This window comes from Amblyomma mixtum, chromosome 3 (genome assembly GCF_055824585.1).
Source record: "Amblyomma mixtum isolate Tamu chromosome 3, ASM5582458v1, whole genome shotgun sequence".
Classification (NCBI taxonomy): Eukaryota; Metazoa; Arthropoda; class Arachnida; order Ixodida; family Ixodidae; genus Amblyomma; species Amblyomma mixtum.
In genome coordinates, this window is record NC_143014.1 from 418,494,689 (window position 1) to 418,520,060 (window position 25,372).

General features: G+C 48.1%; 1 protein-coding gene across 3 annotated transcripts in view; it reads right to left on the reverse strand.

Moving 5' to 3' along the window:
• LOC149357816 (anaphase-promoting complex subunit 10-like) overlaps nucleotides 1-24,456 on the reverse strand; it is a 32,493-nt gene extending 8,037 nt beyond the window's left edge. The window contains exons 1-4 of one of the 3 annotated variants that reach the window (XM_089584938.1): nucleotides 24,362-24,456; nucleotides 23,801-23,940; nucleotides 3,191-3,271; nucleotides 2,955-3,117 (exon numbers count right to left, since the gene is read on the reverse strand). In XM_089584938.1, coding sequence (XP_089441064.1) covers nucleotides 2,955-3,117; nucleotides 3,191-3,254 — 227 coding nt within the window. In that variant the 5' untranslated portion in view covers nucleotides 3,255-3,271; nucleotides 23,801-23,940; nucleotides 24,362-24,456. Of the gene's footprint in view, nucleotides 1-2,954; nucleotides 3,118-3,190; nucleotides 3,298-23,800 lie in introns of all 3 variants that reach the window. The other 2 variants (XM_089584939.1, XM_089584937.1) reach the window with 2 other exon arrangements.
• Between the last annotated feature and the right edge of the window lie 916 nt (nucleotides 24,457-25,372).

The following is a 25,372-nucleotide window of genomic DNA, read 5'->3' on the forward strand; positions in this document are numbered from 1 at the left end:
CTATTTTGTGGTGCTTAATCGGTGTAAGAATAGGATAAATGATGAGGATTTAAATATTTGTCCAATGTCTGGTTCTTTTCATTGCTCTATTTGGTGGAAACACAATTGTCTTGTAATTTAAGCCAGTTTTTGAAACTATGCGCTTTAAAACTAGAATTTCAAATATCAACACACTTAGCGGAAACAACGTTTGCTCAGAAGAATAAAGTCTGTTAACCACCAGTGTTAGAGAAATGGAACATAAAAAGCAAAGATAGCTTCATAAATCGCATTGAAGCTGGACTTTCTTCAAGAAGAAATCAGCTGCCTCAAATAAGAGCAAATTTGTTTTGATTGCAGCGTTTGAAGTTTGGGTATGTAGTTTTTTGCTGTCAACAGATCAGGTATACTGTCCATTATCATTGGCCGCCGTGTTTTCCGGCCTCTTCAGTGGTCAGAGGATTTTGACTCAGATAGTGAGGGAATCCATAGAAAAATCAGGGAACTGGAAGAAAGTACCTTGCTTGACACTCTGGCTTAGTGGCGTATCATGCATGGTGTTTGTTCTTATCGTGTCAGTCAGCATGACTGGAATCATGGTGTGAGTACACAAGCCTTTGCAACCAAAGTGCTTCACTTTTGCAGCCAAATTTTTTAGCACACTAAGTCAATGAGGCTTTCTTGTTCACGTTAGCACCCATTTTGTGAGTTCTGTCAAAAAACAATGTTCTTTAGCTCCAACATGTTTTGGCATTGCATGCATCTGCTAAGTCTTTTGTCTATGCAACTCACAATGGGGTTATTAAATAGAGCAGTGAAATTTTTGTATGGTTTGCTTTCGCTACTGACTGCGAGAAAAGGCTGTTGCTAAAGGTACGTCGGATGGTCCCGGTGCACCCCCCCCCCCCCCCCGTCCTCTCAGTACATCGGATGGACCAGGAACATTTTTTTTCCAAATACACCGGGCAAATCTGACAGTGTTTTTCAAAGTCCGGCTATTTGATTCTTGCCCGGTGGTCTGCTCGATTTACTCTCATCGTGCTCCTTTGAATTTGACCAGGAGTAGTCATACCTTTGGCACAAGAATGTCTACTCTCTGCCCGGAATGGGTCAACTGGTGTTCGGCACACGTACTCCGAGAGCGCCATGCAATGAACTGCTTGTTCACATGACAAACACCCTGTTCTCCGGTTGCACCGTTCGCTACACATCGTTTGGTTAGAGTGTGTGAACTGAAAAATTAGTTCCGACTATTTCCATGCAACGTGGTGCACACGTGTGCTTTTCTGTCGTGCGCCGAACTCCGCTTCATGAACTTGAAGGCTTGTTTACTTGCGACAATCCGCTGCCCTTAGTCGAAGCTGAGTGTGCGTGCGGGATCGGTGCTCCAAATACACGTGTGGTGTGTGGCACTGGCTGAGAGGGACCCATTGGCTCACGCTAAGCTCGAATCACTCAATATGTGAAAACTTCTGCCTGAAAGATCAAGCAGCGAGCTAGGCAATTTCCTCGTATTCCCCTCAGAAATGTCAATGTTAGCCCGGAAATGGTCTGCACAGTCTTTGTCAAAAGTTCAGAGCCCAGGGGGTTCACTTCCAAGCTTTATATTGGGACTCCAGGAGCATTCATGGAAGTCCTACCCAATGCAGGAGGCAGTACCAGGAATCTTCTTATGTCCAGGAAATTTGGAGCGCGAGAGATCCATAAAGAACGACACAGTGTGGCTCAAAAGAAAACCCCTTGGACTCCAAACTTTAGACAAAGGCTATACATGCTTCCTGCTATGCGGTTGCTTCTCCACAATAATTTTCTGTATTGTGGTGGAGTATGTCTTTGCATCACCTAGGTCACCGCTGTATATAAATATAAATATATAAATAAATATATGAATATTTAAATATAAATATATAAATGTAAATATATTATAATATAAATATTTATAAATATATAAATATAAATATAATATAATTTGCTGTATATAAATTTGCCATAGTATTGCTTTTGCCATTGCTGTGAGGCATAATATAAATATTTTAAAGATGATTATTATATCTGGTGGTATAGTATTAAGCTTCTAGGGGAGGGCTCCAGAGTAATGCGCGCGCGTCATTTCTACCGCCTGGCTTCTTCAACATGGACTCACATGAATAGCACACGGCCACTCTGCATTTCCACTCCGACTCGAGCGAAATGCGGCCGCGGGATTCCATAGCGCGATCTTGATATAAGCTACCGAATGTCAAAGTGTGTGAGCCGCTGCGGCGGGCAAAAAAAAGAGGGGCAGCAGTCATTAGGGCACGGTTCATGTTTAAATCTTACACCACCTTCAGCGCTAAACATTTTTTTGTTTCCCACACACAGTAACATTCATCCTCTCTTGTACAGTGGTAGGCATGCAGGTTCGCCTATCTAAACATCACGGTAAAAAACTCATTTTCACGCTAGTAGAGAACCATGGGAGCACGTTGACGCAGCTCTGTTTCCGCACGTAGCGGCCGCGCATCTTCACGCGCGGTGAATGCGGGTGCAATACCCTCAGCAGTCTCCTGGTAAAATCTATGCCGGAAGAAATTGAATGATGTGGCAGCATTGAAATAACAGGAACTTGGAACGTGTGACCGCGTGCACCCTGGATATGGTTCCAGAGGCATCGATATGACATGCAACGCAGAAGCGAAGTAATACGAGAAGAAAACGCCGTTTCGACGAGGCCATTTAATGCACTAAACCATTGTAAGTGAAGCCGCGCATCGTGATAATGAGTCAAAGCAGCATCGCGTTTGGACTCGAAGTCGACGAGAAAGATAGCCGCACGAGCACTCCCTGACGAGAACCGTTTGGGCACCAAATAGACGTCTGCCAACTTGTTCTTGACATCAAAAAGCCGGAAACCCACGTACCCTACGAAAAATTTTCTGCGTTCTCTGCAACAGCGCGAACTAGTTATGTCAATGAGAGTGACAATAGCCAAGTACCTTTTGGGTGTGTAGCTCTCGTCGCGATAGTAGTCGACGTAGATATAGATCGCCTGTATTGCCGTTTTGCGTTCAAACTGAATATTGACTTCGTGTGGTAGGACCCCGTCTGATTGCCAGTATGTATCACGGCTGTTGTCGCGCAGCTGATCGACGCCGAATCCTGCGAAAAAGTGCGTTGACAAGATACATCAGAATCCCCGTTCTTGACGGTCGGGAGTTGACTCATAGCTTACCAGGCTTGCAGGACGACAGCGACCGCACAGCCACGGCTCCCACTTCACGGACATTGCCCGGCATCTCCAAATTTGAGAGGTCTAGAGCAGAGGAAGCGTTCATGGTACTAATAAGACGAGAGTGGAGGAAGGAAATGATTAACCAGGAGGAAGTTCCTACTATCCCCAGCGCCCTCCTTTAACGCCGGCACTATAGTCAGGATCACACGTATGAGTAGATTTACTTTACTTACGGTTCGTAAGCCCTTGCTTTCAGGGCGGCTACCGTTACAGTGAACAGAAGCAAACGGGTTGCGCTCGGCCACAGTGCGAAAATACATGACACACAACTCAAACCAGGCCACAACGATAGCGCGCAAAAAGGCCAACGCGGCCTATTCACGGCCACACAATATTCAGCCTGGTAAGCGATGGGACAAGAAGATGATGAGTGTGGATGAATCGTGTTCGCTTCTGCGGCTCTTCCCGGCCCAGGACACTTTATTTTGGAACGGTACTTATTAATCCTTGCGCAACACATGCCCTTCAACGCTAGCATTTTTTTCAACCGTTACCACAAACACCACTGAACGCACAATTTATTTAGAACATAAAAACGCCGTAAATTCAGCGAATAAATCCTAATTTTACAGGAAACAGTAGTTGGTAACAATGGGCCATGGTCGATAGAGTCGTGCATTACTCTGGTGGCCAATCACAATAGTAAACGAAAACAGTTCTTTTTATGTTTGCCTATATCAAACAATCAAGAGGCATCAATATTCTAGAGCTGATAATTTCATCTGGTGGTGCGCCGTTTGTTCAGCTTTAAAGAACCTTCAACAGTCCACTACCTTTACTCATGACGAATTTCCGTGTGGCGGTCAGTAGAGATCTTAATTTGTATCCAAATGCGGCCACATCGTGAGAACCGCTATTCACGTCGGAGTGCTTTATCCTGATATTTCGCCAAAGAGACTCAAAGCACAACAGAAAGCATGAATACACCTTCACGCTCTGAGGGGTGATGACTCATAATTGCGTGGTAATGAAAATGCAGCACTAACTGCCTATGCATCAGAAGTTCATGCAGAAGTTCAGAGTGCGCGTGTGCAAATGGCTACCATCGTGCCACACACACAAGACGTTTTTTTTTTTTTTTTTGCCGCTAGCTAGCCTTTCAGCCTGACATCGCAGCGAACTTCGGAAAGCACATTTTGGTGAAATTGTCATACTTGTTGAACATCAAGCCGTCAAAAAATTTTGTTCGGGTGTTAACAATAGTCTGAGAGCTAGAGTAATAATGTTTCTAGAAAGGACTCTTTAAATATTCCTGTTTCAAGCGCGAAGTAATTTGGCCAGAGCGCTAATTCAATAAGTTTGCACTGCTAGGGTTCAGACTGTTCTCAAATGAATTAAGCTGTCGTACGGTATAAACGTGGTGGCGCAAACATTATGCGTTTTAAAAAAGTTACAACTCCGTAGATTCCTTTCACTACCACCATCATCAGCTTAACTACGTGCGCTGAAGGGACTCTCCCATAGCCTTCCATTAACCACCTGCTATGCCAACTACGGCCATCTTACCGCGCGGACTTCCTAATCTCAACACCCAACCTCGCACTCCACAGCCCCTCGCCACGCCTGCCCTCTCTTGGATTCCACTCCGTCATTGAAGGACCATCGGTTACCTTGCCTTCGCAACGCATGGCCTGACTTGCCCATTTCTTCTTTTTCGATATCGACTAGGATATCACTAACTAGCGTTAGTTCCCTAACCCACTTTGTACTTTTCCTTTTTAACCTTACAACTATTGTTGCGCTCCTCAACGCGACGTGCGTCAGTGGAACCTGCACGAGTTCCCCTTCGAATGCGCCGGCGGCGGTCAAGGGTAGACGCAAGCAACTGGGCCAGCCGCACATTCCGGCGAACGTCGCTGCGACTCGGGTTTACTCGAGAGCGGATGTTGCGGTGCGCGCCTTCCAGTTCGTCTGGGCCGGCAGCGCTTCCCGCGAACCTTGGAGCGTCGGCGGCGTCGGCACGCATGGCTCAAGTGGTTACTCAACTTGACTTCTATCATCTTTCCTGCCATAGTTCGCTGCGCTGTACTCAACTCATTGGTTTGGTTTATATGGGGTTTAACGTCCCAAAGCGGCTCAGTCTACGAGGGACGCCGAAGTGAAGGTTTCCGGAACTTTCGACCAACTGGGGATCTAACGTTCGCTGCCATCGCACAGTTAATGGGCCTCTAGAGTTTCGCCTTCATCGAAATTCGACCGCCAAAGCCGGGATCGAACGCCCGTCGTTCGGGTTAGCAGACGAGCGCAATAACCACTGAGCCATCGCGACAGCTCTCCTCTACTCAATTTGGTCTTCCCATTAGCTTCCAAGTTGTGAGAACAGGTATAACTGCTGCGTACTTTGTTATACAAAACTTTACTGTATGCAAGTGTAAAAAATAGGATGGTGATAGTGATACAGGATTCTACCCTTTTCAACGTGGAGACTCCGAATGAACTATGAAGTTTCCATGGGCCCGTCTAAACTCCACGCATACATGCAAAAAGTTCTGCTCGCCTCTCCACTCAGCTGCAAAGCGTAGTGCACCGCCGAGCCGGAATGAAAGGCGAACGTCCCAGCGCGTAGCTTTCGGCACGACTATTCGCCATCCAGCCTCCGAGCATAGCCTCGTTGTCGCCCGCTGTATTAGCGCGTCGGCTGCGAGCCGCTTGTCGCCGTCTTAACTAGTTCGTCGGTTCAGCGCACAACGCGTTTTCGAGTGCACAAGGACCCTTCTGCTGTCGATGGGGCCGAGAAACCTTTCTGCTGGTTGCACAAAGCCTGGGTTTATTCACTTTTGCAGGGAAATAACTAAAAAGCGGGAGAATTTTCGCTAGTCTAGTGGGGCTTCCACCTAGCTCCTTAGCGGTCCCCAGTCTGGCCCTCTCAAGGCGTGGAAACATAGCGGCGCTTGGCGAAGCGAGAGTCATCCGTTCCACAACCGATACGCCTTCGGTCGCTGCGTGTAACGCTAACAAAGAAAGAGCGATGCGTAAGGCTCTCTATGCATGTCACTTTGTTCGCGAGGTCAACTACGGCCGTCGTGGAAACGTAATCACTGATGAAGCGGAATATTCAAATATGGGCGCTCTTCAAACAGACGTTCAGGACTGACTGCCACTCCTGTCGTGAAATTTGATTTGCCTGGGTGGCTCCGTGCATGACTCTGACCGTAAACGAAACAGGAACTGCCAGGCATGAATATAGCAGTAATCGTACTCATGATCTCTGGAATGGGAACTGAGAGCGCATCTCACTGGTTGACCGCTGCGTAAAATTCGGTGTAGAAAAGAAAATCCTATAGGATACGAAGCCGGTATGTTGTTTGGGTATAGTCCGCTCGAATGTTTATGATAATCTTTGCTGTGTAGAGCATAACATGGTAATTTTGCTGTCATCTCCTTATCCGATGGGCTGATGTAAGCTTCGAAGCAGAAGTGCAACGGTTCGAATGGCGTTCTTTGCCACAAATTAAGCACTCACAGACCGCGACATAATACAAGCTTTAAAATACACGCAAAGAACATCGAGCAGAAAAACACAGGACCGACGCGCGACGCTCTTTCTGCTCGCTGTCTTTGTGTGTGTTTTAGCACTAGTAATATGTCGCAGTCTGTGAATCAAAAGCATCACCTAGCCGGACTTTATTCTTAAATAAACCACTTCGCAACCACGAATCGATAATTCTTTTTCGTTTTTTTTTTGCGCATAAGTTTATCTTATTTGCAGTAACTCGCTGCTGCACATTGCGACTTTTTCGAAACAGAGATCTCATTCCGCGTTTCCCTTTCCTATTTTTGTTACTGGTGCACTAGCGACGGGAAAATTGTCTGTTTGCCACTGTCAGTATTTGCTAAGTTCTGCGATGTTGACAAAAGATGTAAGCTCGTTAACTTTTAGCAATGAAAGGAAAATACCTACTTCCTTAACGTTGACTCTTTCAACCCCACATGTCAACACAACTGAACAGCACTTCCCACGGTGGCTCAGTGGCTTTGTCGTTCGGCTGCTGATCTCAAGGTCACGGGCTCTATGCGTGCCGCGCCGATTGTATTTTGATGGACGCAAAATACAAACACGCCCGTGTACTGTGCGATGTCAGTGCTGTCATGACTCAACTTGCGGCCCGCGTGACTGGCCGGGCGCCAGTCACGCCGGCCAGTGACGACTAGATTTAGGTGTAATCGCATTCTGAGAATCTATTTTCAGTGTTTTTGTTCAATTTTAAGATTTTGCTTCAGTATCCCTTTAAAGAGAGCGCGGCCGAGAGCGACGGACATTCTGCTCGACGACCACCGAACACGCCAGTTGCTACGCAGGGTGCAGGGAGTGAAAGTCCTGGGAGTAGTATTCCTCGCCAGCGGAGAAGTAGCCCGCGAAACATGGACTAACCTCCGCACGAATGCTGAGAAACGCCTCTCGGGGGCGTCAACTTTCCGCCTTTCAATGGCAGAGCGCAGCTATATAGTTAAGTCTACAATCCTAGCTGCATGTTTTTTTGTCGCCCGCGTCGCAAACCCACCGCGCACGTTTGCTCGCAGGCTAACCTCGGCCTGTGGCTCTTTCGTTTGGGCGGGCAAAACCGAACTTGTGTCACGAATGTTCATGCGCCTTCCATCGTACATGGGTGGGTTTGGTATACCTTGCATCCGCACCATGTGTAATGTGCTCGCCTTGCGAGGAGTACGCGATCTTGTGTGCAACCCAGACTATCCCGGGAGAACACTCATCGCATACTTTCTGGGTACAGCGCGTAATGTGTTTTTTACACAACACGTGGTTGGCCCTACAGCCGAGCAGCCGCCGGCATTCTTTGTTAATGTGCGTCGCACACTGGCGTCGTTGTCTGCCAGCGTGCCCGATCTGGATGTTGATGAAACCCCGCCCTCCAGGGTGTGTGAGGCACTAACGGTAGTAGAGCTCACCCGCGAACAACTCCAGAAAACGAGACGGGCGCGCTGGCGCCAACTGACCTCACCTGCGCTTCCTGCAGATATCAGGGACTTCGGCTGGTTGCGAGGCTGGCGGGTCCTGCCCACTAGAGACCGCCTTGCGGCTTGGGGCGTGGCGCCCTCCGCCCGATGTCCGCAATGCGGTCTCTTAGAAACATTGCGGCACGCTATGTTTGAGTGTGTAGTTGCGCGCACCTTTTGGATACTGGTGTCACGCATGTTTTTAACCCGCCTCGAAGCGCGCACTAGTTCACGCGAACTGTTCACAAATATGCTCTTGTGTGTCGGCATGTTCGTTTTGTGGCGGCAGCGTGGAGCGGCTTCCTTAAATGGGCGTCCGCAAAGAGCAATGTTTCCAATGTTGCAGCGCCTCCGCACGCGGCTCTTTGAGCAAGCATGCGTGGACGCACTGTCAATGAGTGAGGCAGAGTTCTTGCGCAAATGGTCGACATATTTCATCGTCCTGCGCGGCGGTCGAGTGTCGGCTTTCTTACTGCCTTATTGACGTGCTCAGTGCTGCGTCACTGCGCATGTGCTTGACTGACCACAGCATTGAGTTCAGCCGTTTTGTTTTGTACTTTTGTTGACATTAGAAAAAATAAACTTCTCTTTCTACGCAGGGTGCAGGGAGTGAAAGTCCTGGAAGTAGTATTCCTCGCCAGCGGAGAAGTAGCCCGCGAAACATGGACTAACCTCCGCACGAATGCTGAGAAACGCCTCTCGGTGGCGTCAACTTTCCGGCTTTCAATAGCAGAGCGCAGCTATATAGAGAAGTCCACAGTCCTAGCCGCATGTGTTTTTGTCGCCCGCGTCGCAAATCCGCCGCGTACGTTTGCTCGCAGGCTAACCACGGCCTGTGGCTCTTTCGTTTGGGCGGGGAAACCGAACTTGTGTCACGGTTGTTTATGCGCCTTCCATCCTACATGGGTGGGTTCAGTATACCTTGCATCCGCACCATGTGTAATGTGCTCGCCTTGCGAGGAGTACGAGATCTTGTACACAATCCTGACTATCTTGGGAGAACACTGCTCGCATACTTTCTGGGTACAGCGCGTAACGTGTTTTTTACACAACACATGGTTGGGCCTGCAGCCGCCGGCATTTTTCGTTAACGTGCGTCGCACACTGGCGTCATTGACTGCCAGCGTGCCCGATCTGGATGTTGATGAAACCCCGCCCTCCAGGATGTGTGAAGCACTAACGGTCGCTGAGCTGACCCGCGAACAACTCCAGAAAACGAGACGGGCACGCTGGCGCCAACTGACCTCAGCTGCGCTTCCTGCAGATTTCAGGGACTTTGGCTGGCTGCTAGGCTGGCGGGTCCTGCCCACAAGAGGCCGCCTTGCGGCGTGGGGCGTGGCGGCCTCCGGCCGATGCCCGCAGTGCGGTGTCCTTGAAACTTCGCAGCACGCAATGTTTGAGTGTGTAGCTGCGCGCACCTTTTGGATATTAGTGTCATGCATGTTTTTCATCCGCCTGGAAGCGCGCACTAGTTCACCCGAAGTGTTTAAAAATATGCTCTTGTGTGTCGGCATGTTCGTTTTGTTTCGTTTGGTTTATGGGGTTTAACGTCCCAAAGCGACTGAGGCTATGAGAGACGCCATAGTGAAGGGCTCCGGAAATTTCGACCACCTGGGGTTCTTTAACGTGCACGGACATCGCACAGTACACGGGCCTCTAGAATTTCTCCTCCAAAGAAATTCTAGCCGCCGCGGCCGGGATCGAACCCGCGTCTTTTGGGTCAGCAGCCGAGCACCATAACCACTGAGCCACCGCGGCGCCGCATGTTCGTTTTTTGGCGGCAGCGTGGAGTGGCTTCCTTAAATGGGCGTCCGCAAAGAACAATGTTTCCAATGTTGCAGCGCCTCCGCACGCGCCTCTTTGAACAAGCATGCGTGGACGCTCTGTCAATGAGCGAGGCTGAGTTTTTGCGCAAATGGTCGACATACTTCATCGTCCTGCGCGGTGGTCGAGTGGCTTTCTTACTGCCTTACTGACGTGCGCAGTGCAGCGGCACTGCGCATGTGCTTGAAAGATCAGAACTTTGAGTTCAGCAGTTTTGCTTTGTATTTTTGTATTTTTTGTTGACATTAGAAAAAATAAATTTCTCTTTCCACGCCACCACCAAGTCATTCTGTTCACTGTAGGCGCAAGTCAGCCCAAACAAAAAGTTTCGTTTGGAAGCTATTCTCTCTGTTTCCCTCTCGCCGGACTGCAGTCAGCACTGCTTGAAAATATTGCACTTCATCATGCTGATAATATGTTACAGTTGTACTCAGCGAGGCTCTGGCTCCTACACTAGAGTCAGCAGGCAGTTTTTTGTATGTAAAGCGTAAGCCGCGAATGATTCAGTGTTAGTGTCAACGCTTCGACTATAAGCGGCGTTGACGGCAATGAAACGACGCAGTCGGAAATGAACATCCGAATCGTGGGAAAAATACGAAATATTTTGCACTTTTCTCGTAACGACAAATTTTTCTGTTGTTTTGTAGTATTTTGTGTTAACTTTTCTGCAGTAACTACACAAAGCTGTTGTGTAAAAAGTTTTTGGTCCAAAACATTTCAAAATACCTTTCTGTTGGGTTTGCGGACTGGTGACACTCAGAATCTGAGCAAGACATACCGCAAACCGGTTAAAAGCCCTGTCACCGTGCCGGAAGAAACCACTGGTGTGGTTTTTACAGACTGGACATCGGTCCAGACCGCGCAAAAGTCGTTCTCATAATTTTTCTTTTCCCTCCTTGCACTGCGTCCTAAACAATAGCATCACTGGCCATTAGTACCTGGAGGATAGCGTTCTGAGCACGCATGTTAAACGCTCGGCAAAAAATTACAGGATTGCACTTAAGTCTGCTTAAAAGCGGAAATGCGAAAGCCATTCCCTATCCTCTCTTTCACCCTTTATTTTTCTCTTTATTTATATTTTTACTTTCCTTTCTAGTTTTTGTTATTTTTATTTTTATATTTCATTTTTGTTTATTATCACCATTTATTCATATTTATTTTTTTATTTTGGGGGTCTTCAATTTCATTACTTATATCTTGCTTATCAACTGCTGCTTACTCAACTTTCACAATCTATCTATCACACAACTTGCGATTGACAGTTCGACGGAAAAATTCCGTCCACAGGCTTCTGTCTGCAACTTCCGTCCACGTCAGTCATGAGCCAAGAAACGCTTACGCCTTAATACACGTGTTGCTGTCCACCGCGAACCACGTGGAAAGGTGCCGGTTCATAAAACGCGCAAACTGCGGTTGTATTTCAATTTCTAAAACTTGCTCTTCCGTCGCGGCCGGACAGGCGACATTGCGGTCAAGCTGCCATCGCATTTACGAATGGGGTACCGGGTTAATAACACAAGCACACGCGCACACAGGCAAGCACACACTGGCGCACACGCACTCAGGCACACACACACATGCACACGCGCACAAACACACGCGCACGCACGCACACACACGAACGAACATACTCACGCACACGCGCACACACACACAGGCGTGCACACACACGCGCACAAAGAAGCGCGGACCTGAGTGCACTTCGGACTTTTCTTTTCTTGCGCATCGGTGAGTATGAGTTGGGGAAGAAAGGGGAGAAGCACCATTTTTAATCGCCAATATCTACGGACACAATACGTCCTGAGTTACCGCTGATGTGACGTAGAACATCATCGAACGGCGAGGGTGGAAGCTGTGTGAGAACCCTCTTAAGCTTCTTATGACGTCAAGGCAGCCAGAACCGAGGCCCTCGCTAAGAAATTAAGCAAACAAGCGAGGGGAATGAGGGGCTCGTTATAAATATGAGAGAAGCCAACAGCCACAGAAACTAAGGGACACAGGGGATCTTTTTAATTATTTATTTTATTTTGTGGTGCTGTTCAATTTAGAATATTACTGAATATGTTATCGCTTAAAGCTTATTGAATAAAAAAGCAGAAGAAAAAACAACCACATGCCGCCGGTGGCGACCGAACCAACGACCTCCGAAAAAAAATTCAGGGGGCACTTTGACTGTCTAAAGTGCGTAGAGGCGAAAGCGTTTTCCGCACCACTTTCTGTGCTTCTGTGGCACTGGTGGCGTCACATGTAATTGAGTACTAATTACTAAGTGATGACAAATCACTAATTAATGGTTAATTACTGATTAATGCCTGAATACTAATTAACTGCTAATTAAGCTTAAGCTTCGCCCTTAGGAGTGGAACGCGACAGCGTGTTGTAGCGCTGCCAGGGAGTCCACGGAACGCCACCACCCGTTCGGCGCGATGCTTTGCCGTTTCAACGCAACGGTTTTTGAGGAAAGGAAATGGCGCAGTTAATCTCTGTCATCTCGGTGGACACCTGAACCGCACCGTAGAGGAACGGAGGAAGTGGGAGTGAAAGAAGAAAGACGAAGATGGCCCGTAATGAAGAAAATGAAAATTGTATTTGAGGAAAGAAAATTACGCAGTAACTGTCTCACATATCTCGGTGGACACCCGTCAAAATTCGGGGGGGGGGGGGGGGTGCACTTTTTTGACCTAAAGTATGGTCACTGATGCGTGGTTAAGATGTTAAGCTTCGCCTCTAAGAGTGCAACGCTGCCAGGGAGTCCATAGAACGCCATCGCCCATTCTGTTCTATGCCTCGCTCGTCGGTAAATTGGTTTTTGAGGAAAGGAAATGTATTTCTCTCTCACATCTCGGTGGACACCTAAACCTCGCCGGAAGGGAAGGGAGGAGGATGGCAGTGAGCGAAGACACCGTATTCACTAGACGTGCCTTTGTTCATTCCAAACCATCGAGCTGGCATGGCGGAGTGGATAGCATTCTCGTCTCGCACTCCGAAGACCGGGGTTCGATTCCCGAGCTCGACCAATTTCTTACTAGGTTTTATTTATTTATATGGCCTGACTAGAGAAGGTAATTAGGCTTTTTGGGTAATTAAGCAATTAACTAAGCTCAGTCCCACTTACTTGGAGCATCACTATATGGTCCCTTCAATTGGTTGCATGGTTACTAGCGAAGTACAATTGGCCCCGTTTGAAATTGGCGCACTGTGACGTCACGACCGTTTCGACCAACTGAAAAGCGTGATATTCTCTGTCGACAACTGCTGCTTACAACGATGAGACATTAAAGGCTTTCGCCTTAATACGCGTCCGGTGCTCTACCTCTGAGCTACGGCAACGGCCGTCAAATCTTCTTTCTGCTTTCGGGGTTGGGTGAGGTCGTGGGTTCGGTTCCTACCGGCGGCATGTGGTTGTTTTTTCTTCTGCTTTTCTAATCAATTAGCTTTAAGCGATAACATATTCAGTAAAATTCGTAATTTATCAACACCAGAAAATAAAATAAATAATTTGAAAAATCACCTGTGTCCCCTTGGTTTCTGTAGCTCTTGGCTTCTCTCATATATATATATATATATATATATATATATATATATATATATATATATATATATATATATATATATATATATATATATATATATATATATATATAAGTGACCTTATTTGTTAGCAATTAAAATGGCGGGTCTGCAGGGTCAATTCGGCCTCTCCAGCTGGCCGGCAGTTGTAGTCTGTCGGCGACCTCTACACTGTCGTCGTCGCCCTGGACTGCACGCCGGAGTCCGAACTGACGGGAACAGTTTCCCATTGTTCTGAGGAGATCTACCTAGATCTATAGCGGAGGCGGATCCTCCGAATAGTCCCAGATTATGTGGTCCAAAGTGGCAGGCTCGCCGCATAACTGACATAACGCGCTTTTCCTTACCTCAATAACTATCGTTTCATGGTCGCTATAACTGTCCAGATGGGAATAGTTTATTACCACGATGAAGAACAGCTGCTATTATTAGTTTCACGCGCTCGCAGCTTGCAGGACCGTACTATGCCCGGCCTGGACTTTGCGAAGTGGAAGCGGGCTCCAGGGCGAGTTGCGGCGCGGATAGCCGTCGCCCAAGAGCGCCTGCGGAGAGATAGGCTTCCCGCCAAACAACCCACCGAGGGCCGTGCACGCTGGTCTCCGATGTCCACCTGCTGCGGTTCACAGACAGCGAGTATAAGGAACGCCAGCTAGAGCAGCCTGGAGCGCACCGACAACCGTTAGTACCGCTTCGGCGCAGCATACGAGGTGGGTCACAGACTTCGTTGCGCCGACCGCGGCACGGCGCTGCGTTGACGAGTCCAGTATTCTTCGACGCCATGACCGACGGTTTATCGAAATAATTCTTAGCGATTCAAAGGTGGCCCTTTGCCATTTTGCGAGGAGGCACATCTGTGCCACAGCCAATAAAACTTCAAAAACGTTACCGAAAGACAGGAGCAAAGAGGACCTAGTCTGGGCCCCGGCCCATGAGGGCGATCCAGGTAAAGAAGCCGCTCACCGCTGCGCTCGAGGTTTTGTCAGCCGAGTAGGTGAGGAGGCTTCTGACACGGGAGCGCACCGAAGTGAGGCCCTGGGCTCGTATCAGGCCATAACGCAATGCTACAGATAGCTATGAGTGCGCTGGCCTCCTCCGCACGATTCGCTCAGCAGAGAACAGGCTACCACGTGGCGATGGCTGGAGGCGCGGTCGCAGCCGGACCCGTGGACATGCTACAACATATTCCCCGATCTGGTAAACCCGTTATGTCAGTTATGCGGCGAGCCTGCCACTTTGGACCACATAGTAGTCTGGAACTGTTCGGAGGATCCGCCTCCGCTATAGATATAGTTACATGTCCTCAGAACAATGGGAAGCTGTTCCCGTCAGTTCGGACTCCGGCGTGCAGTCCAGGGCGACGACGACAGTGTAGAGGTCGCCGACAGACTACAACTGCCGGCCAGCTGGAGAGGCCGAATTGACCCAGCAGACCCGCCATTTTATTTGCTAACAAATAAAGTTGTTGCTATATGTATATATATCAAGCCAAGCTGTCGCTACTACAGCTATCTCTCATTTTGCAGTAAACGAGTGCCAAGGCGTTTTATGAGTCGGGTGGCAAGTTGGTTTACTGGAGTGGCGTTCGTTTTGAAAGGGTAACATAGCGCGAGGTGGTACAGTGGACGGGGTACAGCGCTTGTATCTTCGTCCTTCGTCGACCCTCCCCGTTTGAGCTGTGTGGTTCCTTCAAAATGAGGTTTAATAAGTGATGCGCTGTTCTTGCTGTGTACGTTGTTGAGGGCTCGACCCCATGCGGCTTATGTGTCGAGAACGATGCATGCTTAATCGCGTCGAAAGAGACAGGCTTGTAATGCCAACTAAATATACCTCTTTGTTCAGCTGTTTTGCCGTTTCACTTTGTTATTTCGTAATCAATCTGTAAATCGCGGCCACAAATCACGGAGTTCTTGCACAGTTGCTGCCTTCCGATGCGGCATGCGCGATGAAACAGCGCACTGGTACACGTTGGTTCAGCACAGCTCACACGTAACATCACATTTGTTCCGCGGACTTTGTGAGTGCGAAGCTTATATGCTCACAGAAATGTACTGCAGGCATAATAAGAACCAACATAAATGTGTGCAGTAGCACGCTCGGTTTCGGAAGCTGAAAGTATGCACTGCCTCATGAGTGGGTTTTGTCCCAGTGCACGGAGCACAGATGCCCTATACATTACCATGCTTATCAGTCGACTAGCAGTCTTTTATGCGAAGCATATTAACGTAGGTTTCGGGCCTTCGCGCGACGCCCGGCGGTGGCCACCATTGACCTTGAAGTGAGATCACATGATGTGACGTCACGAGATGACGTCACACCGGCTGCAGATGGGGCCTCATATCGCGCCGTCGGACGTCGCTCGGCGGAGGCTTCCACGCTTCGGTTCGCGCCGTCGCGCGCGACGCGGCGGCGGCGCCACCATCGCTGCATCACGTGATATGTGACGTCACGCCAGGGATGAAGCGGCGCGCGCCCGCTGTCGCGTCAGTCTCTGTGCCCGCAACCGCGCCAGCGTCTTTGCGCCGGTCGTGTATGCGGTCAAGATGCCTCCAAACGCTAAGGACGTTAATAATAAGAATGCAAAACGAAGGCTGCTTCGCATCCACTGGGTTTAACATTGATAAGCCTCCAACTTTTTATTGGGATGGCGTTGCGCACACTAAAAACGTACACGGAAAGAGCAGAAGATGACAGATAAAGCGCAAACTATCAACTGAATTTATTTCTTCCACAACAGCATATATATTCAGTATTCACAGGCGCAATAAAGCAGGGGGTGAGGGAAGAAGAAAGAAAAAAGAAGGGGAGGACGTGTCAAGCATGCATAGGTCAGAAAAAGCAACGAAAAAAATTCCTTTCCCTCTCAGATAAGGTGACAGAGGTATCGCTAACACAATTGTCGCCTTTTTCTTTGATGTGGAGTGCTTCTAAAAGTTCGCAGGCTATTTCGTTTTTACTCTTGCCCAGAACCTTCATGTCTTTGAACATTGGCTCACTACCAGAGCATGAAATGCAATGGGCGGGCAAGTTCGCCCCTTTTCTTTTTTGTATAGGAAGAGCATGCTCCCCTGATCGTTCATTGACGCAGGTACTGTACACTGTCTGGGAACCGCACTGTCTGGGACCCGCACTGTTTGGGGCGTGCACTGTCTGGGACCCACCTACTGCTAGAGATAAAGATAAGTTGGAGAGGGTGCAGAACATTGCCTCTCGTTTCGTGTCTGGCACTCGCGGGGCTCATTACAGTGCATCGCGTACGAAGGATGCACTCAACTGGGAATTGCTTGACACGCGCCGAAAGAAGTTGCGTCTGAAGCTATTTCATGCTGTTTATTATTCAACTGTTCGGGTTGAACGCGAAAGGTATGTGCAGGAGCCTTTTTATAGATCCAACCGTGTTGACCATGTTTTTAAAGTCCGCGAATTCGCGGCAAAAACTGCATTGTTTAAAATGTCTTTTTTTTCCGAAAACCATTAGAGAATGGAACAGACTACCGAGCGATGTTGTGAGTGTGACATCAGATGATGCGTTTTTTCGTTCTTTAATGATGTGATGCGATTGTGATGTGTTGTTTTGAAGTGAGATGTACATGGCGAACGCTTTATGCTTGTAACTCTGCCGGCGAGCGGAGGTGTCATGTGTGCTTCTTTTTTGTACATTGCCCCCCCCCCCCCCCCCACACACACACTGTAATGCCACGGCGCTGTGGGTTCCTTACTAAATAAATAAATAAATACAGCTTTGCCGACACACACGCGTCCACACTTGAGCTGGATTTGATAGACCACGCCCGTGGTACATCACATTTCACATACTGTTCAGCATGTTTCATTTACATACATTCGCTTCGTGGGGCTCGTTCCTCGGTGATCCTGGGGCATAACCCAGCAAGCTTTTTTTGGGGCCGAAAAAACCACCGAAACACCATGCCTGTTTGCCACTTTTTTTAAATTGTGGGCTATTTTGTGCAAGTATGGAACCACTGACGGCTTTGTACTGCGAAAGCGTTCAAGGTCACAGCTGCGCTTGCCTTTCTTTATCTTCTGGAGAAGGTTCTTGGCTACCGCTGTGATGAGCGAGCAGGGGAAAACGGTTGAAAGCAGCCTGGTGATCTGATTATGAAAGCTGGTATGCATTTCGTGCTCGCATGATTTGGTTGAGGCTGATTCTAGGCACGAGTTTGCAAGTGCTCTTTTCGCAATCTTTGACTGTGCCGAATCAAATGGAAGTAGTGCTTTCTGTGCTCGAGGAGCATATTTCTAACAGACATGATGCAAGCCACCCCAAGAAAGCTACGCGCCAACTCGCCCAGCGAGTTCTACATAGCATGCTTTACCGGCCTGAAACGTACTTTTTTTTTCTTTTCGGCTGCGTGAACTTCACCGAACGTACATAAATCGTTTTAGTAAGGTCGCAATATAAAAAAAGAAAAGCAAATACAGGGCGTTCCAGCTAATTTTAGCCAGGGTTTATAAATATGCCTAGGCACCCTAAGATGACGCGAACACAAGCATTTGGCTGGCTGAAGTAACTCTTCTTTTATTCTGCTTAATTGCATATATAGTTGAGTTTAATTCACCAACTTCGCAAGCGACGAAGTTGGGCTACAAAATCCAATTGAGAAGTTCCAGACCGATCCCCAAAGTACCGATTCAACGGTTTCAACGGTGTATGCCCACGAAATACAAAAAAATACCACATGACATTTCGGCTGGGGCACCGCGATTGCAAAGCTACAAACGTCCTGCTTACAAACGACCAGAACATTTAGCCGGGTGTGCTCCCGCTTAAAAGAAGGCAGGGCATATAAAGAGAAGTTTATTTTTTTCTAATGTCAACTAAAAAATACAAAGCAAAACTGTGAACTCAATGCTCTGATTAGTCAACCACATGCGCAGTGACGCAGCACTGAGCACTGAGCCGACACTCGACCGCGGCGCAGGACGATGAAATATGTCGACCATTTGCGCAAGAACTCAGCCTCACTCATTGACAGTGCGTCCACGCATGCTTGCTCAAAGAGGCGCGTGCGGAGGCGCTGCAACATTGGAAACATTGCTCTTTGCGGACGCCCATTTAAGGAAGCCGCTCCACGCTGCCGCCACAAAACGAACATGCCGACACACAACAGCATATTTGTAAACAGTTCGCGTGAACTACAAACGTGAACTACAAAGCTACAAACATCCTGCTTACGAACCAACAGAATATTTAGCCGGGTGTGCTCCCGCTTAAAAGAAGGCAGGGCAGCGACGCAGGCACTGGCTCTGCCATTTACGCCAGCGACATGCTTCCCTCGCTGGGGTTCATTATAAGGATAAGCAGATGCTTATCGCTTAGGCTGGCGCAAATCGCACAGCCACGTCTCCGTCACTGCCCTGTCGTGTTTTAAGCGGCAGCGCCCCCAGTTGAACGATCAATTCGTTTGTAGGCGAAACGTTTGAGAGTCGCGCAATCGCGGCGTGCAAGCAGGCTTGTCGGGTGGTATTTTTTTGTACTTCGGGGGATCTGCAGTGAGCGGCAAAACCTAATACCTAATAAATGGAACGCTAGAAAGTTTTCAAACGTATGTTTTTCGGACCATCCCTCGACTTTCTGCATAAATTTATTTTGCCACACTTCGTTGCATGCGAAGCTGGTTAATTAACCTCGACTAATTATGCAATTAACCAGAATAAAAAAATAGCGCAACTTGCGCCATACAATAGCGAGTAACAAACATGCATTTAGTCCCACTGTCTTAGGGAGCTCGGCATATTTACAAACTCTGGCTAAGGTTAGCTGGGACACACTTGTCAGCCACCAGGGCAGAGTGCCACCACTTGCCCATTCAGCACTGCCTGTTATCACTTCGTGCTGATGACATTCAGTAGTAATGATCAGCTTTGGAGCTGGATGTCGACAGTCTTGTAGTCAGCGAGAAGTCGTGGGGGTGGGGGGGGGGGGTACTTTCTGCGACATCACATGATGCGTATTTGCTATTGTATGCCAACAGAAAAGATGACCACGTTTTGCGAGCATATAAATGCAGTTGGTCAGAGCCCACTTTAGAACTCCTCACGACAATTCTGCACATAATTGGATTGATCTCTGAACACAAGAGAATGTGAAACAACGCACCGCGATACAGAGCAGGGCAGAGAGCACCTGACTATGCCAGTAGGCCAACACCTTTTATATTCAAGTACGGTTACAAATTCAGAACGCCTGTGATTTCTGCTCGGGTACAGTCTTGAAGAAAACATGCAAGCGCAGCGCAAGATTTGGGGGCGGCCATTATTTGCCATGCCTTGAAGTGACACCTGCTCGACCACATCGGTGGCCGCTTACTCATCAGCTCCTGGTTACTGACAGTCTCCAAAATGTTGAGCATGATTCGTCGAATGCGGATGAGTCGAGTAGCCCAAAGCATTTCTCGTGGAGGCAAGTAAAGATTCGAGTGGTGCCGTGTGCGGTAAGGCGCTAGAGCTAGAGATCTTGGTGCTTACAACGTGATAGTATAGGAGCCTTGCTGGAGCTAAAACTTAGCGCGCGCCGTCCCAGGTAGCACCGAAACATTGCGATAATGTTACATTTTTGTTACGTTCAAATGTTATTTCAATGTCCTTAATGTCCTTTCTTTCTAATGTTTTTGTAATGTTACGTATAAATGTTCGAATAACCTTCTCCAAACATTCATGAAACTTGTAAACAACATAAATGGAACTTTCTCGAAAATGGTGAAGCAGCCCTGCACAAGCATGCAGGCCTGCCAGTGGTGACGCCACACAACTTACAACACTTAGCAAGAACCAAGAACAAGAGCGACACCACTACACTACTCCACTACTACAGCACAGCAACTCGTATTCAGTCACCTCCAAACGGATATCATGCCGCCGAGCTTATGTACTCGCTACTGCGGGATGTCCCATGAGTGACAGTGGGGAATGGGTAATAACTAAAGTTCTGTGACAAAATAATGGGGCTCTTCACGTAATCTATGGCGAGTACTATCTAAGAGATGTGGTTACAAGGTACTGTTAGTTGAAAAACATCTTTACTCTAAGAACAGTGAGAAAATGTCTGGAAATCCGTGCTTGAAATATATTTGCAATGTTGTTTTATAGTTGCGACTCTAACATTATAATAAAATTTAGAAGATTATATTAAAACAACGTTTGTTTAGAATGTGAAAGTAACGTTTCCTATGTAACTTATAACGTTATATGTTAATTTTTAATGTTAATGTAAAGTTACTATGCAATGTGCAACATTACTCCGACTTACATAACATTTTTATAACACTATTGTAATGTTCGGTGCTACCTGGGGTCGTCACAGCTTTTCACAGCTTCCACTTTTGTGGAAGAGGAAAGAGACGCTGGGCTAAGAATGACTCAGGTCATATGAAAATGGCTAAGGCGGAAAGAGCAAAAATAAGTAAAGAAGCGCTCTGTACCAGAATATAATCAGCGAATAGAAGTAGAAATTGGTACACAACCTAGAGAGGAATAGAAGAGTGCATTGCTATCGCATTTGCTCCGCAACGCTACAGTTGACCTCGCCCTAATTTTTCTGCCACTAGAATACATTGTTTCCCCAGAAGGCAGAACGTGGCGCTGCTGGACCTTACGGCAAAGCTTAGACAGGCTAAGCACGGCTCTGCAAGCTCCTATACCTCCTCTTGGCCATGTATACTACAGATTCTAGCTCCATTTCTTCCGTCAGGTGTGTTCATAGCTGGTGGTGGACGCAACAACGGTCAACATTAATCTCCATTGCAACAGACGACCGAAACTCGTGGGCGCAAGGGTTGTTCCCATGGCATGTGCTTCGTGCGCGGATTGGCCCGAAGTCGGGTTCACTGTAGGGAAAAGGGGGGGGGGGTGCGGGGAGTGATTCGGTGTTCGACTTCTCGGGGCGCAGGCGCGCGCTGCGCTTTTCTTGGGCTTTCGCACACCCTTTCCTTGCTGTTGTAGCATTTTAAAATCGGTCGAGCTGCCGGCCAACTAACCAAACCGCTGGACCAATGTAGGGTTAGCAGAGAACACACTTTGAATGTTTATACCGACACATCCTTGCCGCTACTTTCAGTCGAAAAGAGGTATTTCTTCTTGAGTAGTTTAGTTTAGTTTATGGGGTTTAACGTAGTATATTTCTTCTTGAAATGTACTACATGTTTGTAGAGGGCGAGGAGAGGAGGCGACGGGACGCGCCGGCGCCGCCGTGGGTCGGACACGCGAGATGCCTCGCGCATCCGCGCCGGTCGTCGATAACTTGAGATGCCTCACACCTGCACGGCACGGCATCATCAAAACGTATAGTCGCTCTGCTCCCTCTCTCGCTCGGTGCCTCCGCGCTCTCCTTTCGAATTCGTTTCTGTTTTGTGGAGAATAAAATCAGTCTCCTCGGAATCTGCACGCTGTCAGCAAGTTTATTTTTATCCCGCAGCGAAGACGAGGCGCTACATATCCATGTTAGAATATTCCGTACAGTGCACATATAATGGTGCATCGTGAAGAGGTGTGAAGTAATTCTGAAATGGTGCAGCTGACATTTCCAGAGCATCATTTCGTGCCCACTGAATTACAGCAAATTAATGAACGATCATACCGTCCATACACTGAGCGTACGCAATTTAATGCCTGCTCTATGCTTTTTGAAATCCCAGATAATTGCAAAAATTGTTTTGTATTTACGAAAACAAATTACATCAAATCAATATCATGCAAGATCTTCACTTTCCATAATAATAATTGGCGAAATCAATCAAATTCAGCTAATATGCAGCTGCATAATGAATTCGCACAATGTATCGACACGTCTTCGGCCGAAAGACGATGACTGTTTCATCAACAGCAGTGATTAAATGATTGTTAATCGCTGCAACTAGCGGAGGCGCGCGATAAAACGTTCGCAGGTTGCAGGGCTCGCTGCATCCTTGAGGGTCTCATTGTGCTATTCGCAATTGAGAAGGTCGGGAGAACAGAACCAAACACCACCGTACCTGTCTGCCGCTGCACCGACATCAGTACAACAAGAAGGAACACGACGCCAAAGTGACCGGCATCGCATAGCAGGTGATAGCGCCCGAGATAACACGCCTGGCGTCGCTCACTAAACAAGGACGCGCTGCAATTGTAACGGCCGCGCAATACGAAAATTCAAAAGGAATAGAGGGGGAGAGACCTTTCCGCCTATCATAACCCTCTTGTTCTGTATTCATCCACCTAGTGTGAGGGGGTTCTTCGAATTAGCCGGAACAGTAGTGGCTCGCGTTTTCGTCCCCCTGGGATGCATGAACATGTATTCATCGATTCCACATAGCAGACGGACGCACAGCAATAGGTAAAGTGCAGGTTTTGAAAATTAAAAGCGCAGACAATTATGGGCTTAGCCAAGTCGTTAGATATTTACTGCAGTGAACCTGGGCGTGCAACTAACAACGACTGGTTGCTAGTGCTACACGCACAGCCTGCGACGACTTGCACACACAGCACCCAACCAGCACAAACACTCAATCCAAAATTTTTTCTTCCATCAACGGCTATATGCAGGAATTTTCAGTAGCTCTGGGCTCGCAGTGCTTCGAGAATTGGGCCCTGGACAGAGTTTGTGTGTTGCAGCTCATACTGAGACGGATAGTACAGGATGTTTTAGTTTCGGGCCTATGAGGATGGGAGTTGGGGATCACACCCGTGACAGTGAGCACAGTGGGCCGTGAGCCGCACTCGGAAGCCACAGATATTCCTAGGAATGCTACCAAAAAGATAGCCCGGGTTTTTTCTAGTACCGGCGAATAAACGCCGCAGTTGATTTCCGCCACTGGTGCCCGAAAAAAAAAAACATATCTAAGCCCTCATTTGTGACATCGATCGCTTAAAATATTGACTGCCTACGTCAGCCTACGAACGAACACCTAGTGGACAGAGAACGCGACGACGACTTTATCCTGTTACCGGAAGGACCAGCACGTGCTATCGCGATCAAAAGATTACGGGACACGAGTTCTTCGAAAAAAAAAAATCGTAGCTTCGCCTCCCAACCCAGCCGCGTGGTATTGTTATGGCCATTTCAAGCGACTAGAGTACGTGAGTGCTCTGAAAAATCATTTCTTTCCGCACACATGCGTTCCGTAAACTTTTGATCGCATAAATACGTTGGTCACTCTCAACTTTTTTGTAAAGATAACGCCGCATGGACGTATACGGAGGAAGCCTTACTGTTTCTGTTCTCCACGCTCTTCTCGACGTTCCCAGCCGATTCCACGGTCGAGGATGCTTTGATGAGAGTCTGGCAGGTCGCACTTCCCTCGACGCTCCTCAGGTGAGGGCACTGGTGCGGTTCTGCCAGAGCGATACACCTGCAAAGGAAGAGGGAGAAAAAAGTCAGGTACAAACAGATCGCTCGGCTGTCTTCTCCCCCGCGTCACGGGATTGCAGCCTGGTGAGAACAGGCCTCTAACGTGAAGAGTATCCCCTTCCATAGTGGGAACAAAAGCGAGACTCCGCATGGATGCCACACGGCCACACATGGCACGTCCGCTGCGAATACGAGATGGCTCCGGCGCTAGACGACCTGAGCGGAAGAGGCTGGCGCCGACGATGGCGACAGGAAATGGAGCAAGACAGCGTAGAAGCGCCGACTCCGACAACAATTGCTGACCATCCTGTAAGGACCTTTCATGTACTGAGTTCTGTAATACAGTGCTTTTTTTGTTTTCCTCTATAAAGTGTGCATTCGCGGTTTCAGAACCAGTCTATAGTTGAGGTACCCCACCACACCCTTCTTGCCCTAGTCACGGTGCCGCTTCGGTGCCGTTCCTTCGACGCGAACTGACACCGTGCATCCTGTCCTCGGTGGAGAGACGAAACCCGACGTCTGGCCCCGGCAAGCGTGGAAAAATACTCCCCTTTATTGGGCTGCCTCAGAGATACACGACACTGACACAATACAAGACCATGTGTCACGTGCGGCCAGCAATCGGATTCTGCCGCATCACTCAGCGAGTACGCAGAGGTTCCTAGCCCATCCACCATTTGCCAGCACCAACGGAGACAACACTATACCTTTCTAGCGATAATTGTTTTTCGACCAGAGGTGCAAAATGCCCCCATTTTTATTTTCCTTCCTTACCGTCACTTTTGAATACATGGCCCTCGTTCACCTTCGCCCTAATTTTGAGAAATTATCCGGCCCTCCACCACTCTCTCTTCGCAAAATTGGCTGGCCATCCCTCGCCCTCACACACATATCGTCAACCCTTCTTCACCCTCACCCTCACTTATAGTTTCGTTCGTTTTTTCCAAGTAGTTTTTTTCTAGTCCGCAACTTCTTGCAATATTACTGAGTAATAAAATATAAGAGAAGCTCTCAAAGGCAGAGTTGGACGAGAGGCTAGATGCTTTTATTGTTGTGTGTTTGGGCGTGTGAGCTGTTCGAGCTAATACCCGAGACAAAATCGAGATAGTCACGAGTTGAGCCTCACGATATCACTCTGGCTTCACTTCTGGCACGCACTGCCTGCATACATGCGCCCTGCACTTGTAACATTTCATTGTTATCTGTATGCACTGCTAAAATGAGTCACTGCGTTGTTGTGTCGGTGTACGGAAAGTAATACGCTAAGAACATTCCGCAAGCAATGCAGTAGCATGTACCACAAGACTTACAATAACTGCTAAGCAAGGAATCTACTACGAAGGAGGAAAGTTTTTAGGTCGCTTAATCACCATTACCCGATAGCACTGCGATAGCATTGTCTTCTAACTGAATTTCACTGCTTCTAAGCTCCC